At 43.3% G+C, this 18553-nt stretch overlaps 1 protein-coding gene across 12 annotated transcripts in view; it reads left to right on the top strand.

The window, feature by feature from the left end:
- Ikbkg (inhibitor of nuclear factor kappa B kinase regulatory subunit gamma) overlaps positions 1-6590 on the top strand; it is a 49916-nt gene extending 43326 nt beyond the window's left edge. For all 12 annotated transcript variants that reach the window (XM_026381073.2, XM_026381074.2, XM_026381075.2 and 9 more), the window contains one exon: positions 254-6590. In XM_026381073.2, coding sequence (XP_026236858.1) covers positions 254-396 — 143 coding nt within the window. In that variant the 3' untranslated portion in view covers positions 397-6590. The remainder of the gene's footprint in view (positions 1-253) is intronic.
- The last annotated feature ends 11963 nt before the right edge of the window (positions 6591-18553 follow it).

The following is an 18553-nucleotide window of genomic DNA, read 5'->3' as shown; positions in this document are numbered from 1 at the left end:
GAAGAAGGCTCATTTCAGCCCTGAAGGTGGGTATCCCTGCTGCTCCCATCACTCACCCCACCCTGCCCCACCCTGAGGCCAAGGGGAGAATGTGGTGGTAGTGCTGGCTCCTGGTCACACAGTGGTGTTGATCCTAATGGTTGAACATGGCAGTCCTATCCAGTTTTGGTACCTTGTCAACCTCCCCTTCCCTCTGATTAGTACCCAGCTTGTACACAAGACCCACTTCCTGGTGCCTCTTTTCTTTTCTCAGCTCACCACTCCTTTCACCCGGCTGTACCCAACCAAAGGAGAAGCCCCCCTGAGGAGCCACCTGACTTTTGTTGTCCTAAGTGCCAGTACCAGGCTCCTGATATGGACACCCTACAGATACATGTCATGGAGTGCATCGAGTAGGGCCAGCAGATGCAAGGCTGCCTGAAGACGCCACACCCAGGACAATTCGATTTGTGCTTTCTTCTCCCACCTGCCTAATTCAGAATTAAGGGTTTGGTGGATAATGAGCAGGTCCTAGGAGCTTGCTGCAGAGCTCTTGCTTAAGCCCCTTGGTCTGCAGGTCCCCTCTTTGAGGGAAGAGGACGCCTGAGTCAGACCTGATTCTCTGCTCTTTTCCTTCTGTCCTATCTGCCTGAACTACCTGTGTCTGGTGGCTAATCCATCCTTCCTTTCCCATCCCTGCAGAGAGGTTGGGCCAGGGACTCTCAGGGAGGACCACTTTTCCTTCCATTGGCTACCGATTTGCTGGCTCTGAGCTCCAGCCTCTCCTCCTGGGCCATGTGATACTCCACTTTGCAGCTGTACCAGGGTTGGTTGAACCAGTTGCTGCTGATGGCGTTTGGGTTGTTTGTAGTCCTTTTGCTCTCATAAATAATGGTGCAATGAAAATGCTTATGCACTAATCATGTGTATCTTTGCTAAGCAAGAGGTGGGTAGACCTTTGTATTTTTGCCACCTGCTGGGCATTCCACTCTTCACTAAGAGGGATCTTAAGCATATTTTCCAAGGGGTATGCACCCTTTTTAATTCTTTTGTGAATGGGCTATACATATCTTTTATCCATTTTCCTATTAGATTGTTACTTTTTGTTCCTCATTTTTTTAGGGGCTCTTTTGTCACTTTTGTCATTGGCAAGATTAGCTCTTGTCTGTAACAGAACGTGCATGTTTCTTTTCCCCTTTGATTTTGTCAGTGTAGTGTTCTGGCCTTGAGTGTTTTTTATTTTACATAGTCACATTATCCTTTTCCCCCTTCCATTGTTTTGGGTTTGGAGTTGTGAGCACTTTGTGGTCTGATGGATGCTTCACACGCATATACCTTATTTTTTCTAACACCAAAGTGTGCCCTTGTCTTTGCCAAGCACTTATTGCCCAGTGTGAGTGGTTGTTGTGGTTCATCACATTCTAGAAGTGTCTGATGCTGTATCAGCCCCAGATTCCTTGGCTTTACAGATGGAAGCCAGTTGACAATGATTGGCAGATGAGGAAGAATAGGGGACTCTTCACTTGTTTTGTAAAGTTCTGGATATTTCCTAGGATATTGAAGCCATGGGAACTAACTCTGCAATTCTAGTAAAGGAAAGGAATTTGGAAATTGAGAAACACTCCAGTATCTATGTATCATTCACTTCTCAGTCCTGGGCCCTCCTTCCCTCAGCCCCCCAAGCTCCCTTGTTAGGAACAAGATGTAGATCTATCCCTGGGCTTTTTCCACAGGGCTTTCTGCTGTTTGATAGTGAGAAGAATGACTAGAATTAGGATATTAGGACTTTTAAAAATAAGCCTCAGCTGGGAGCTTTCTTAGCATCTATAGGAAGTGGGGAAAAACTTTTCTATTTCCTAATGCCCACATATCTATCACACAATACTTTGGGGAAGTGTTAAATACCCAGACAGGTTCTCTGCTCATGGTACTGCACTTAAATCGTATTCCTGTAATTTTTCTGTAAGGGCACTATTTTGTTTTGGAGTGGTGCATGAGTTTCTGGTGATTGCTCTAACAGATCACCAGAAACTTTGTGCCATTAAACAACAAAAACTTATTTTTTCATTTCTTGGAAGCCAGATACCTGAAGTCAAGTTGTTTTTTTGGATCTCTGAGAATAAGTTCTGGGCCTGTTTCCTAGCTTCTGGTGGTTGCTGACAGTTCTTGGCTTGTACACCCATTATTCTTATCTCTGCCTCTTTGTCACATGGCCTCTTCTATGTTTTCTGTTTCTTTTAAGGATACCATATATTGGATGTGGGGTCTATCGGGGTAATTCAGTATGATCTCCTCATCTTGATATCCCTACCTTCACTACATCTATAAAGACCCCTTTCCCAAAAAAGGCCACATTCACAAGTTATTGGAGTTTGGACTTACACTTATCTTTTTGGAGCCACCATTCAACCCAGTATGAGGTTATCTGATTCAAGATGTTAAAGATCAGGGCAAATGCAACCCAAAGGCAGGTAACTCTAAGACCTGCAGATCTGCTAGCAGGACTTGGTCCCCAGGGTGGTGGTAGCCACCAGGCTACAGAATTTGGTGTGGATTAACTCGGGGGACATCTTGTCTCCAAGTGGACACAACTGCCAGGGCCAGCAGGTATGACTGGGAGAGGCAGATAAGGTAGGTTGCAATAGGACCTTTTGCACCCTGTGTAGTGGCCACTAGCTGTGTAAGGACAGGTTTTATGCTTCTCAGGAGGGTGAACAGAGGTGTGTAGGAGCTCCTTCCTGATGAGCACCCTCTTCTGAAAGGGGCATAGAAAGAAGGTGAGACCAAGGACACTGAGGAACTTTTCCAGGTGGATTATACGGCAGAGTTATCTGCAAGCCTGAAAAACACTCTGGCCTGGGCCCCCTGGACTGGTTGAGTCAGAATCAGGGTGAGACCTGACTGGTTAGGATTCAATATGTTTTCCAGAGGCTGAGTGCCCTTGTTATGTGCTTCCCCCTTAGTGCTGGGCAGGTTTCGCCACATATTAGATCAAAGGTTTTGAATCCTACCATTTGCCCAGACATAGGGCATTCTACTTTCTTCTATTCTGGCCTTACTTAGGTTGGGCTTGTGGAACAACTGATTGTTCCTCCCATGAGGGAACCAGCCTGCCTTATTAGTTGAGGCCCATAAATCCATACAGCTAGAAGTATGTTCTACCCAGAACCCATGTCATTACCTTGTTGCTCAGGCATGTGTCCACTCCTCTTGGCTAAAGTCCAAGGGAAATCCAGACAGCCAATAAGCAGAGTACAAGAGTATTCCCAAGCACTAGTAACCAAAACAACACGAACACAAACAATAAGCAAAAATGGTGTCAAACTAGAAACAGATGCAGTACTGTGTGTAGGGCCCTGCTGAACAGGTGTGACATAGGCTTTATGATGGCATGCCTTATGAGGGGGCTGTTTGTTGAGTTGAAGCAAACATGTGAAAAGCATCCTCAGCTTTCTTCACCCTAAGACAGCAACTTGCACATTATCATCTGGCTACCAATGGCTGGTACATCCAGCATTTTGAACATCTTGCATATGGGTTGTGTTCTTTAGTATGTTGGTGTGGAAAGGCCAGGGGATGAAGTTATGTATAATGTGTGAAATGAAGCAGAAACTCCTAAGTGTACATCCTGCTGTCATTTGGATGGATATGGTATTGGAATTACTAGTAATGAAAAGGTTCCCCCCATCATTCCCTGTTGTCACATATTCTTCCTTTGTGTCAGTCTCCTCTCTATAGGGACACCAGTGTCAAAAGAGATGGACAGACATTCATTAAAGCTGTGATAGTAGGGGAAAGAGCTGAGCTCTGAGCCAATCTGCAGAGGTGACTTTGTTAGAAGGGAGACTTGGGCCAGAGTAGCATCAGAGTCCTGAGTATTGAGCTGCAGCCAACAAGATGACTGATGCCTGGCTGTGGAGGGGCAGTGGAAGAGGAATTGAGGGCGGCTCCTGGACTTTTGGTTTAAACTGTGTATGCTGGGCTACCTATCAAGATTGGGACAAGGGAAAGGGAAGGTCAAAGTTAGGGGAGGGCTTTAAAGTCCACTTTGGCTTCAGCCAGGCTCCGTGTGAAATCCTCCTCAGTCCATGTTTTTCCTGGACTATTATGGTGTTGTCCTCACTGATTTCACTTGATACTGCAGGCTCTCCAGTCTGTTTCTTACACAGCAACCACAGTGATCTGGTAAATCTGTGTTTCTACTTTGCTTAATAATCCAGTGGCTTTCTGTTACTCCTCTTTTTGGTGCTGGAGGGTTGAATCCAGGGGTGCCCTTCCACTGAGCTATATTCATAGCCCCTTTTTCTTTTTATTCTTTTTGAAAGAACTTAGTGAGACACAGCCCCCTCATAAGGCATGCCATCATAAAGCCTGAGTCTCACTAAGTTGGTGAGGCTGGCCTTGAACTTGCCACCTTCCTGCCTTAGCCTCCTGAGTACCTGGGGCTTCATGTATGTGCTACCACGCCCAGCTTTCTCTTACTCATGAGACCTAAATTCCATCCTTAGCCTTATGCTGCTTTGACCTCATTTCATGTCCTTTTTCTGCTGGCCCAGTCACACCACACTGTTCTTTTTTCCTCCTTTCCTCAAACATACAACACTTCTGTGTCTTAAGGCCTTTGTCCCTGTTGTCCCTTCTGCCAGGAAGACTCTGACCTGTAATCTTTGTGTAATTGCCTTCTTTTTGTCATTCAGCTCTGAGTGTAAACATCACCTCTTTCATCTGAAGTCTTAATCCTAGATCATGTTGCCTTGTTTTAATTCTTGGTTAGACCTATTTTCTGTTTTGTTTCTGCTCTCCCTCTAGTGGAGGGAGAGCAGAAGCCTCATCCGTCCTAGTCAGGCAAAATCCCTAGAACAGTGCTCAGCACGAAGTGATAGTGCATGTTTATTGATGGTATGAGCTTGTCTCACACTGTCATCAGCATTGCTCTGTCAGTATTTTTGTGGACATCACCTGTCTATAAATGGTGGTTGCTGGAATTTACTATATTAATATGATAGAAACTATAGCACTGAAAACCTATTTTAGGCATTGGGTGACTACCTGTGGGGGGACTTCTTATAAACATTTAAACAGTTTGTTCAGAATTTGAATGTCTAGATCATGTTGGCCTTATCATGAATAGGCAAGAACACAGACTCTGAGATCACATGGACATGTCCTGCTCTGCCCCTCACTTAATTTCTTTGGGTCTTGAGGTGATGGCATGCACTTAGGACAGTGCCTCACCCTAGGTAGACGGGATAACTGTGAAGGCCATTCTAATTTAGGTGGTTCCCCAAACGATTTTCCATTAGGTTGTTATTACTGTAAAGGTTTCAGATGTTGTTTAAGGAAAGTTGGTGATTGCCTAGCACTAGAGGACTTGGGGTCAGATGGAGTGACTGCTAATGGATACAGACTTTATTTTTGGGGTGATGAGCATGTTATGAAATTGATTATGGTGATAGTTGGCACTTATCTACGAATATGCTACAAACCATTGAATTGTGTACTTCAAGATGGGTGAATTGTATGATCTATGGATTAAACCTCAATAAAGCTGGTATTAAAAAGTGTCAATTGGGCATTGGTGGTGACATATCTGTAATCCCAGATACTCAGGAGAATGAGGCAGGAGGATGGCAAGTTGGAGGCCAGCCTCAGCTACATGGTGAGACCCTGTCTCAAAAAATAAAAAGGGCTGGAGATGTAACTCAGAGTATTTGTCTAGTATGTGTGAGGCCCTGGGTTCAATCCCCAGAACCCAAACCAAAAAAAGTCATCTAAGAGCACTGTTTAGCTTCATATAAGTCACCTATGAAAATGAAAATAAAGACCCAGAAATTCAGACCAACATTTACATCTCCTAAAGCTGTTTGACAAGTGACTTTTTCATGAATTCTTGGTTCTATTTCACTAACTAGAAGGGCAGAAGAATTGGAGGTGGAGATTAGGGGATTGTCTGACTTCCTCTTATGAAACTGAGTGATACTACTCTGTCCTTTCCCCAGACAGCCAGGGATGGTACCAACCAGAAGACTGGCATCTGCTCTGGTATTGGGTCAAGGCTACTTTCTCTGCCTCATGCAGAGGCAAGCCTCTTCAAGTGAGAGTGTCTGTGCTTTTAGAGGGCAGGCAATTGATGGCTGCTACTGGGTCCCCAGAGAAGCAACTGGACAGGCAACTGTGGTAGATACTGTCAGTCAGGAAGCAGGGAGATTGGGAGATAGCAGCCTTCCTAGAATTCCATTGGTTCTGAATGTCCCAGGCCTGGGGGTGAATTGAGATTTAATTTCTCAGTCTGGCAGAGCCACAGTGGACAAATGTTTGCCATACTTGGAAAATAAGTTTTTTTCAATATGGACAGGGTGTATGGCTGTGTGTCCACCCTAAAAAGTATTGCAGAACAAATAGTATACAGAAAACCAAAACCAAAACAACAATGAGAAAAGGTGCTATGTGCAAGGAAGGTGTCATGAGACAAAAACTTCAGATACTGGAGCCATTGGATATTGATAACAGAACAACTGAACTTAAAAAGTTTCAAGGGAAAAAAAGGTTTGGAAACACCTGCAGGGAATAGGAAACTATAGAAAGTGACAAATCCAAGGTATTAAATCTGAATTGGAACTATCAGCATGAACTCATTTTTATCATTCATATATATATATATATAATTTTGGTTGTAGAGTGACACAATACCTTTATTTATATGTGGTGCTGAGAATTGAACCCAGTGCCTCACACATGCTAGGCAAGTGCTCTACCACTGAGCTACTACTCCAACCCCTTATTTTTATTTTTCTAAAAACTACAGATTTTCTTTATTTGTCTCCTGAAATGGCCTGGAAGCAATGATAACCCTGTAGCAGGTGGCATCAAGACTGTGGTCTTGAAATGTTTCCACTGAGGGGGAACCAGGGCTCTCTGGAGAAATGACTTATTTCAGGTATGAGGCAGGAGGTGCTCACAGTAAACCTGAAACATCATCTTAGAAAGGTAAACTATCAAAGACCTTGAGTTTTTTTTTTTCAGGAGGATGCAGCTAAACACATGAGAGAAATCTGGCTGTGACATCTGTCACCCCACGGTCACCAGGGTTGATTTAGCAGATCTAGCTGGCTAGCTGGGTGTCCTTTTTCCCACTTCTCTATATGCATCCCTCCTGAAGCTGTGTGATCAAAGAGGGTGGCCCACCCTTGTTCTTTAGTCAAGGATATGCAAGTAGGTGTGCTTCCCTGCTAGAACTTCCAAACAAGCTCTCAAAGTTGCTGCTGGCATAAGCATATGGGAACAGCAAAAATAATAATGGATCTTCCTGCCAGCTTCCCTACTTGTCCCTTCTGCTTCCATCTTTCGCTCCAGGGCACCCTTGAGCCCAAGGGCCTCAAGTGAGGGCAGTTACACTCTGGAGGGATTTGGGACAGTGTGAGAGAATGATCCTCCATTGAGTGTGGTAGTGTCCTGTGCAAGAAAGTTTTTTTTTTTTTTTTTTTTTTTTTGTACCAGGGATTGAACCACTGAGTCACATCCACAGCCCTTTTTTTATTTTTATTTTTTATTTTGATACTGGGTCTCAATCAGTTGCTGAGGCTTGCCTGGAACTTGTGATCTTCCTGCTTCAGTTTCTTGAGCTGCTCGGATCACAAGTACGTGACACCATGCCTACCTAGCAAGATTTGCTTTTTTAGAGTCTATTTTATTAATATGTTTGATAACAGGGCTAGGGTTGTGGCTCAGTGGTAGAGCACTTGCCTGGCATGTGTGGGGCACTGGGTTCCATCCTTAGCACCACATATAAATAAATAAAATAAAGATACTGTGTCCATCTATTACCAAAAAATTAAAAAATGTTTGATAACAGAATGACAAAATTGAGAATAATTGAGAATTGTGTCTGCCAAGAGTTTTTTTTTTTTTCAGTGCTGGGGATTGAACCCAGGGCCTTGCAAATGCTAGGCAAGTGCTCTACCACTGAGCTACATCCTCAGCCCTGCCAGGGTTCTTAATACTTATAAAACATCTTATAGTCAGGCACGATGGTACACGCCTGTAATCCTAGCAACTCAGGAGGATTGCAAATTCAAGACTAGCCTCAGCAACTTAGTGGGACCCCAAGGACTTAGCAAGACCCAATCTCAAAACAAAAACATAGAAGAAGTTGGGGATGTGGCTCAGTGGTTAAGCACTGCTGGGTTAAATTCCCAGTACCATTTTTTTTAAATAGATAAAGTTCCCTATATTCCTATATCACACTTGTAGGCAGCTTGGTTTTTAGTTTTATTTCCTTTTGTTTTTGTCTTACTTAAACTAAATCAGTATAACTGTATGTACATAGATTAACTTAATAGGTATACTACTTTATTCCAAGAGAGCTATTCATATTTATGAACAGGGAGCTACTGATACTTACCATAAATATGATAATCTGCCATATCTCACTGTGTAATTGTCACAGATTTTATTCCTTTTTTTTTGTAAAAAAGTGGAGTGTAGCCATTATGTAAAGATTTTTTAAAAAAATTGTGCCAGTATTACTTAAACATCATTTATTACTAAACTATCTTTGGTGCAAGATTAGGAGGCATGAAATACTCTTGAATGTGGTGGCAATGATCATGAGGTGAGATAAGGCAAGTGAATGGTACTGAGAATAGCATACAAGCTGTGAGGTGAGTTTAATGTAGACATAAAGTTATAAATTATCTTTAGGATGTGGGGATAAAACCAGTTATAATAAAAAATATTGATGTTCTTCTGTATATATCAGATATACCTTCTTTTTCTGTATTATGGATGAAACAAAATATTTTATTTTGGTACTAGGGATTAGAACCCAGGAGCACTTTACTACATCCCCAGTATCTTTACCATATCCATTGGGCACAATCCTAGCCCTTTTTATTTTTTTATTTTGAGACAGGGTCTCGTTAGGTTGCTTTGGGCCTTGCTAAATTGCTGAGGCTGGCTTTGAACATGTGATTCTCCTGTCTCAGCCTCCTGAGTTGCTTGGATTACAGGTGTGCACCACCATGCCCAGGTAAAATGTTTTATTTTTAATACAATCAATAAGATACTTTTTTGTATTTTATATACTTAGTTTTATTGTAATCAACATGCTAATTGTACGAATTAATGATTTTACTGTGCCCTTTCCATACATGCACACATCACACCTCGATCCCCACTCCCTTCTCCCTTCTCTTGTCCTCCACCCCACATCTCCTTCTCCTTTCTTAATAGTCCTTCTTCTACTTCCAGGTAAGCTCCCTAAGACCAGCCCTGTGGCCCTATGCCTGTTACAGCTGTAGTGCCCATACATTTTCTCTTATATGTGCAGGTAGATGCTGAGGCTGGCTGTTAGGGGATTGAGAAATCAGAGCTTTAGGTGTCAAGTGGAGCTAAAGTGTTAAACTGGAAACTTGGAAGATGCATAAGTTTTCTAGGGCTGCTGCTACAAAGTGTCACAAACTGGGTGGCTTAAAAGAATAGAAATTTATTCTCTTATAGTACAGCAGGCCAGAAGCCTGATATTAAGGTGTCACCATGTCATGCTTTCTCTGAGAGTTGTAGGGAAGTTGTCGCATGACTTTCTTCTTGTTTCGGGTGGTTGCTGGCCATCCTTGGAATTCTTGTCTGATAGACATATCACTCTATGTTTACGTTCATCTTCATATGGACTTCTCTCTCTCTGCCTTTTTCCTTCTTTTAAAAAACAAGGGTATCTTTGGCCCATTTGTTGATTGGGTTATTTGTTTTCTTATTGTTTAATTTTTTGAGTTCTTTGTATACTCTGGATATTAGGGCTCTGAGGTGTGAGGAGTAAAAATTTGTTCCCATGATGTAGGCTCCCTATTTACCTCTCTTATTGTTTTTCTTGCTGAGAAAAAACTTTTCAGTTTAAGTAAGTCCCATTTATTGATTCTTGTTATTAACTCTTGTGCTATGGGTGTCCTATTAAGGAATTTGGAACCCGACCCCACAATATGTAGATCGGAGCCAACTTTTTCTTCTATCAGACGCAGAGTCTCTGATTTGATATCTAGCTCCTTGATCCACTTTGAGTTAACTTTTGTGCATGGCGAGAGGAGGGGATTCAGTTTCATTTTGTTGCAAATGGATTTCCAGTTTTGACACTTCTCAGAGGAGGACATACAATCAATCAACAAGTACATGAAAAAATGCTCACCATCTCTAGCAGTCAGAGAAATGCAAATCAAAACCACCCTAAGATACCATCTCACTCCAGTAAGATTGGCAGCCATTAGGAAGTCAAACAACAACAAGTGCTGGCGAGGATGTGGGGAAAAGGGTACTCTTGTACATTGCTGGTGGGACTGCAAAATGGTGCGGCCAATTTGGAAAGCAGTATGGAGACTCCTGGGAAAGCTGGGAATGGAACCACCATTTGACCCAGCTATTGCCCTTCTCGGACTATTCCCTGAAGACCTTAAAAGAGCTTACTACAGGGATACTGCCACATCGATGTTCATAGCAACACAATTCACAATTGCTAGATTGTGGAACCAACCCAGATGCCCTTCAATAGATGAATGGATAAAAAAAATGTGGCATTTATACACCATGGAATATTACGCAGCACTAAAAAAATGACAAATCATGGAATTTGCAGGGAAATGGATGGCACTAGAGCAGATTATGCTTAGTGAAGCTAGCCAATCCCTAAAAAACAAATACCAAATGTCTTCTTTGATATAATGAGAACAACTAAGAACAGAGCAGGGAGGAAGAGCAGGAAGAAAAGATCAACATTAAACAGATACACTAGGTGGGAGGGAAAGGGAGAGAAAAGGGAAATTGCATGGTAATGGAGGGAGACCCTCATTGTTATACGAAATTACACATAAGAGGTTGTGAGGGGAATGGGAAAATAAACAAGGAGAGAAATGAAATACAGTAGATGGGGTAGAGAGAGAAGATGGGAGGGGAGGGAAGGGGGGATAGTAGAGGATAGGAAAGATAGCAGAATACAACAGTTTACTAATAGGGCATTATGTAAAAATGTGGACTGTAACAGATGTGATTCTGCAATCTGCATTTGGGGTAAAAATGGGAGTTCATAACCCACTTGAATCTAATGTATGAAATATGATATGTCAAGAGCTTTGTAATGTTTTGAACAACCAATAAAAAAAAAGAAAAACAAACAAACAAAAAAAACACAAGGGTATCAGTTGTATTGCATTTAGGGCCCATCCTACTTCAGTATGACCTCATCTTAACCTGATGATGCTTACAAAAACCCAAATTCCAAATAAACTCACATTCACAGGCACCATGAGTTAGCATATGCCACTAAGTCTGGCTTGCTCCTAATTCCTTTTTCTAATATTTATTTTTTAGTTGTAGGTGGACAAAATATCTTTATTTCATTTTTATGTGGTGCTAAGGATCAAACCCAGTGTGCTAGGCAAGTGATCTACCATTGAGCCACAACCCCAGCCCTTGCTCCTAATTCTTGATTGACTCAGAAGTACAGAAGGTTAGGGAAATAAAGGAAATCACATATGGTTCCTGGTTTCCATGCATACTTGCTATTTATATAAGGTCATTAGTAATGTGCCTCTGTTTGATTTGTGTTCTCTCTCTTTTTTCCCCCTTAGTCCTACTAAATGTGTCCCTGTTGTTTGTAGAACACTCCCTTATTCTTCTGGGACAGATATTCCAGTTCATCTTGTACTTTCTTTGCCTTACTGTGGAATTGGTCATTTGTCTAATGAGTTGTGTTTTCTTTAGAGAAGAATGCTAATTACAAATCAAGATCCATGCCTGATCCTCTGCAGTTGGGAGCCCCTTTTATCTTTGTCTTCAGCAATGAATATTCCCCACTATAGCACTGATTTCAATAGCCCTTGACCATTTCCTTTGTTCTGAGCACCACACTATAGCCCAGGACAGCATCCTTCCCTCTCCATTGAGATGCTACACAGAAACTGGGAACAATGAGCCAATGAGAGATAGAAATGGAGAAAAACCTAGAAACAATGTTGTCCTATAAGCAGCCAACAGAAAAGTGATGTAAAAATAATGGAACTGTTATGGCTGAAAAAAACAAGAAGAGAAAAGATGATGAAGATACAGATGCAGAAATGATGAGTCTGAGGACAAGGATAACAATGAGGATTTTGTCCAGCAGGTTGTTGGTAAAAGCTGTGTTTTCTTTAAGCTATTTATCTTGCCCATTACCAGTCTCAAAACTTTTAGAGAACAGAGATTTCAAGACTTTAGGGGATTTTTCATTTTTACCTTTTTTTTTTGGTCATTGAACATCTAGACAAGGAGGCAGGGCAGACATACACAACAGCCTTGTATTTAAGGAACTACTTCTGCCCCACACTAGTCCTGGTCCAGTTACCTTCTAATATAATAGTGTCCCTTGCAGACACATGCCTCAGAGGCAATGCTGGCCCCACCCTGCCCACCTCCAACTGTACCTTTCCTGTTGACTTGACCCACTTCCACACACAGAAATAGACCAGTGCCCAAGGGGTAGTAGCTTCTCCCTACAGCCCCTGGTCTAACTGAAGGAGTAAGGCTCACCCTAGCTCCAAGAACTTGCCTAGGTGCTCCCTGAGGATGGGGACAGGTAGAACCCAGGAGTGGCTGCTTTGCATCCCTGGCCATGTGTCCCCAGGACTGGACCACATGTGGGAGACAGGACCAGTTTGGCCTAGAGAAGCCTGCCTCCCTCACATAACAGAAAGACATGGGACCAGTCAGTAGGGGCATCAGGCATCTTCTAGGACTCCCTGGCGTGCTTGGGGTGGAGTGGGATTGAAGGGAACCAGTCATATGCTAAACAGTCTCAGGGGTTAGTGTTTGGGCATGTGGACTGGGGAACTGGCTGTACGTAGCAACACTGGAAAATCCATTCATTATACGGCCTACTAGTGTCTGAGACTCCAAGTAGTACCCACTTTTCAGAAGCAGCCTATGGGGATCTGTTTGCGCAGTCGCACTAGATCTGCCCCGCCTCCTATTCTAGAGGGTGGAGCTTTATGAGAGAGTGATCATTGGTTAGAAAATATAGGGGTTCTTCCGGGTCATGTTGGTGCGAACCAATTACAGGACAGGAGGCCTTGCCAGCGGGTGTGTTTGCGCAGGCGCTCTGGATATCCCGCATTACATTGCACTAAGAAACGGAGCTTCGTGTTGGGAGTAGTAGGTCACACAGCTTCCGGTGGAAAAGGCGGGAGTATTTGGGCTCCCTGAGGCTGATGAAGGAGGAGCCATGCAGGCAGCAGAAGAAGGTGCAGGTGTCGCAGTGGTTGCAGTGGTTGCAGCGGGTGGTGCCGCCGGCCAGGTCGGGCCGGTTGGCCCTGGCGGTCCTGGGGGTCCTGAGGGTCCTGAGGGTCCTGAAGATCCTGGAGGTCCTGCCGGTCCTGGTGGTCCTGGTGTCCCTGGAGGTCCTGGTGGCCCAGGAGGTCCTGGTGGCCCAGGAGGTCCCGAGAATCCTGGTGATCCTGATGACCCTGGTGACCCTGGTGGCCCAGGTGACCCTGGAGGCCCTGGTGTCGCAGGAGAGGCAGATGCTGCAGTTGGTGTCCTTCCACACGCGCCAGGGCCTGGTGGAGATGCTGCGCCAGCCGCTGGAGGTCCAGGTAACTGATTGTTTCAGTTGTATCCTATTTCAGGATCCTCTCAGTGGTCTGGGCAGCTAGGGGACAGACCAGGGATAGTTGGAGGGGTTTTCCTCAGGCAGGTGACGACTGAGAGAGGAGCAGGAAAGAACTGTAACTGTAGAGTTTGGGCAGGGCATGGCCTGGGCAGAAGGATGGGGGAAGTGATGGGGAAAACCAGCCCAAAGGGAGTCAGGGGACAATGGATGATGCTGTCCAGGGTAGCCTAAGGGTATCGGGTGGGAGGTGGCAGACAGCAGAGGCAAGCCTCAGAGTGAGACGAACACCTTGAGCACAGGTAAAATCAATAGTGTGGGTGATGTCTTAACCAGTATCTGTACCTGCACACTGCCAGCCTTTCCCATAGCCTGTGGACGCACATGCTGATCTCTGAGGGCCAGTTCAGAAGAAGCTCAATGTGAATGGCCCCATCTTTGCTGTGTCAGTTATACAATGGGCTTGGTAGAAGATGACAGCAAGTGGCCAGGGCTAGTCTTAGTCCAAGGGAGCACTATAATGAAGTCTGAATAAGGGGGGTGCTCTGCACCTGTGTGAGGAGGCAAAACAAGGAAAGTGCCCCTCCTGCCCCCTTACTTGATATTCTCTTTCCCTTTTAGATGATTAACTGCTGAAGATCCTGGCCAACTCCAAACTTTCATTTCCTTCTGTCTTGACTGGCTTTCCTTGGTGGTGTGGATCCTGCAGCGCTTCGTGCCCCCAGTTTTCACTAAGCCTCAGCAGGGAGAATAGGACTAAGCTTTACCTTGAGCACCATTTTAGGCAGTAAATCCTTCCCTTGGCTGATGATTCCTACAGTAAATACTGTAGGATATCCTACTTTGCTTTGGGGGGGGGGCTATTTTTATTTTTAAATTTGGCTCCTAGGCTTTAGGATCTATTTGTTTTGTTTTGTTTTGTAATCAAATGTTTGTTACTCCAGAAAATAAATCTGAGATGCTATTCCAGTGTCTTTGTTTCTTTTAAGATCCAGAACCTCCAAATATTCTTGCCATTGTTCTCAGGTTTTAAGGGAGGTTCTGAGATTCAGTTATTCTAGCAGTACTAGGTAATTGAAGACAATTTAGGAAATAGAAGAAAAATAGTCAATTGGGTCCTATCATTCAGCTTTAACTACTGTCAAGATTTTGGAATATTTTCTTAGTATTTTAGTTGCATATAAATATATAATCCCTAAGACATGAGCCTTGCCAGGAGTGGTTGAAAGTAAGGAGTGATGTTAGCAGAATATCATTGGAGGGTCCTTGTTCCCTACTCACTTATCCTAAGCTGCACCACCCAGGGTACATAGTATTTGGAAAACATACTGCCATTGTCAGATAAAAACCTGGTGAACAAAGAGCTGATGACAACATGAAATTGAGATTATCCCAAGAGACTCCTTCTAAAATGCAAAATGCCCCATAGGTCATTACAGTGTATGTCGTGGGGATACATTTTAACTCTAGTAGCATTAGTGGACTCTGCTGTGCTAAGAGCAGACCCTGAGATTGAGAGAAATCTCCATCAACATTGGATGTTCAGCCAGGCATGGTGGTGCATGCCTATAATGCCAGTGGCTCGGGAGGCTGAGGCAAGGAGGATCATGTGTTTAAAGCTAGCCTCAGCAATTTAGTGAGGCCCTACATAACTCAGTGAGACCCTGTCTCTAAATGAAATACAAAAACAAGCTTGGGATGTCACTCAGTGGTTAAGTGCTCCTGGATTTACTCCCAGTACCCCCCAAAAAAAAATGCTTTTAGGCAACTTGTTTGTGTGTCTTCTCTTATTTTTTTTCAGTGAAAATATTCATTCAGGGGCTGGGGTTGTGGCTCAATGGTAGAGTGCTCGCCTCGCACATGTGAGACCCTGGGTTTGATCCTCAGCACCACATAAAAATGAATAAGTGAAATAAAGGTATTGTATCTAACTACTCTAAAAATAAACAAACAAACAAATAAATAAATAAATAAATAAAATATTCATGCAATCTCTCAAAACATGATCTGCTTTTATTTCCACTCACCCAAACATGCTTTACATTATTATCTTTTCCATCACATCTGAGATCACTCCATCCTTCCAGTTGCTCAGGCCAAAATCCTTGGTATTGTCTGAACTCCCAATTTCTCAATCCTATTTGTTCTATCTTCAAAATATATGCATAGTCAACCAGTTCATAATGCCCTGAATACTACCACAGGTCTGATCTAAGCCACCATCAATACTTGCACAAGTTATTATGACAGGCTCCTCATTGATCACCCTGCTTCTTTTGTGCTCATCCCCACAGTCTAGTCTCCACACAGTAGCCAGAGGGATTGAATTCTTCCTGAAACATTTGCTCATAATGTCCTAATGAATTGTCCACACTTTTCTCTAACTGATGAGACAAGTAGACAGAAAATAAAGATGCAGATGATTTGAGCAACACCATCAATCAACTTTTTTTTTCCTGGTACTGAATATTGAACCCATGGGTGCTATATGATTGGGATACATTTTTATTTTTTGAGAAAGGGTATCACTAAGTTGCTGAGGCTGGCCTTGAACTTGTGATTCTCCTACGTCAGGCTTCTGAGTCTTTGGGATTATAGCTGCATGCCACCATGTCCAGCACCATCAATCAACTCGACCAATTCACACTTTGTAGAACACTTCACTCAATAGCAACAAGAACAACAGCAACACAATACACATTCTTTTCAGGTGCATATGCACTCTTCATCATGATGGACTATATATATTCAGGACCATAGAACATGTGTCAACTAATTTAAAAGGATTGAAATTATACACGGTATGTTCTATGACCATAATGGAATTAAAATAAAGATTTTTTTTAATGAGGAAAAAAATCACAACATTGTTATAGCAAGCTTGGGTTGCTGCTATGTTTTGGATGTGATCTGGCTCCCTTATCCTCATGTTGAAATTTGATTCCCACTGTAATGGTGTTGGAGGTGGTGCAAGCTTGTAATCCTAGTACCTTGGGAGGCTGAGGCAGGAGGTTCACAAGTTTGAGGCTATCCTCAGCAACTTAGTGAGATTCTAAGCAACTTAGCAAGACCTTGACTCAAAATAAAAATAGGGTGGGGATGTGGCTTAGTGATAAAGCTCTGGATTCAATCCCCAGTACCAAAAAACAAAACAAACAAAACCCATACTAGAACCATGTCACATGGTTACCTCCAGCTGCAGGGGAGGCTGGCAAGAGGGTATTAGCTCTATAGTCTGCTTAGTTGTCTGACATCATGGTCTATGTGGTTGCCTGTCTCTTCTTTGCTCTTTAGTTGAGCTATTTTTATAGATATCTAGTTCTCATGTGAAAGAGCTTGGAGAAGAGAGAGTGAGAGGGTATCAGAGCCAGGCAGTGCTGAAGTCAGTCCTATTTCAGAGGAGAAAGAGTCTCCTTAGAAGTGGGACTTGGTCTGGAAGTCCCAGTGGAAGCAGAGGGAATGCCAACCCAACTTCCCCAAGCTGAAGGATATGAGCAGCTTCCTTTTCTGGTGGACCAATGGTGTCCTAGGAGACACCCGAGGTTCAGTCAGGGCCAGAAATAGATGAAAGCTGAGACAAGGTGCTGAATTGGAGTAGGGGCTTGTTGTAGAAAGGGTAGAAATTAGACTTGCTGTTTTAGCCTGAGGTGCACAAATGAACACTGAAAGAGAAAGAGCAATGTCACCAAGGCCTTTCTGTTGTGCCAGCTTGATTCTTTGGTATAGAAGAAATTCAAGCCTCAGGTGAAAATATTTGGATCTGGGATGTCCCTTAAGAGCTAATATTCTGAAGCTTTGGTCCCCAGTGCAACAATGTTCAGAGGTGGGGCTTTTGGGCAGTGACTGGATCATGAGGACTTATGATTAATCCTCATCAGCAGATTGATCCATTGATGGATTAATAATTTGAATGGATTGTCGGAAGTTGGTGGAAACTATAGGAGATGGGACCTAGTTGAAGAAAGTAGGTCAGTAGTGGCATACCTTGGAAGGTTATATCTTGTCCCCTCTGCCCCATGTGCTTCCTGGCTCCTGTGAGCTGAGAAGCTTTGTTCCATCATGTCCTTCCTCCAAGATGCTGTGCCTCACCTCAGCATTGGAGTCAGCTGCCTGTAGACTGAAAACTCTGAAACTGTGAGCCAATATAAATCTTTCCTCCTCTAAGTTGTTTTTCTTAGGCATTTGTCATAGTGACACAAAAGTCACTCACCCAGCTGGTATAATGAACCATGTGGCTATCAACATACCTTGTGAACATACTGGTAGCTGAATGAACTTCTTGGAAGTGGTGGAAACTATATGCAGTAGGGCATGATTGGAGAAAGTAAGTCATGGGGTAGGGGGTGCCCTGGAAGGGTATTCTTGTCCCCAGCCCCTTTCTTTCCCTCTCTTTCTCTTTTTCATAGCTGCCATGGACTGAGCAACTTTCTTCTGCCATATCCTTCAACCATGATGTTTCTGTCTTGGAACCAGCCAACCATGGACTGAAATCTCTGAAAACATAATCCAAAAATCTTTCATCTTAAGTTGCTTTTCTCAGGTTTTTTTTTTCCAGCAATGAAAAGGTGACTAACACAATGTTCCTAATGGTTCCTTCAAACTTTCATATTCTATAATTCTAAGTTGAGTACTTGTAAGTCAACTTTGCTTCTGTTCTCTCAAACTTGCACAGTGGTTGTCACAGGGTTAGAGGAATGGGACTCATGGTAAAATGAGGAGGCTCAGACAAAACTGTTCACAAGCCCAGCAGGTTCCCACCCCAGGAAATAACACCCAGTGTGTTCACCATGCCCCAGGACCTGACCCTCTGCTGGGCTGGTTCAGAAATCCAGCTGCATTACAGCTGAAACTGAATCCAGACAATTTAAATCAAAGTCTGAGCAACTGACATGTGCACTCAAGTTTATGGGCACTGAAATATAAAATCCAGGCAGCAAATATCAAGAACCA

Source organism: Urocitellus parryii, chromosome X, assembly GCF_045843805.1.
Source record: "Urocitellus parryii isolate mUroPar1 chromosome X, mUroPar1.hap1, whole genome shotgun sequence".
Taxonomy (NCBI): domain Eukaryota; kingdom Metazoa; phylum Chordata; class Mammalia; order Rodentia; family Sciuridae; genus Urocitellus; species Urocitellus parryii.
Note: the sequence above shows the minus strand (reverse complement) of the source record. Positions and strands in the feature narration are given on the sequence as shown.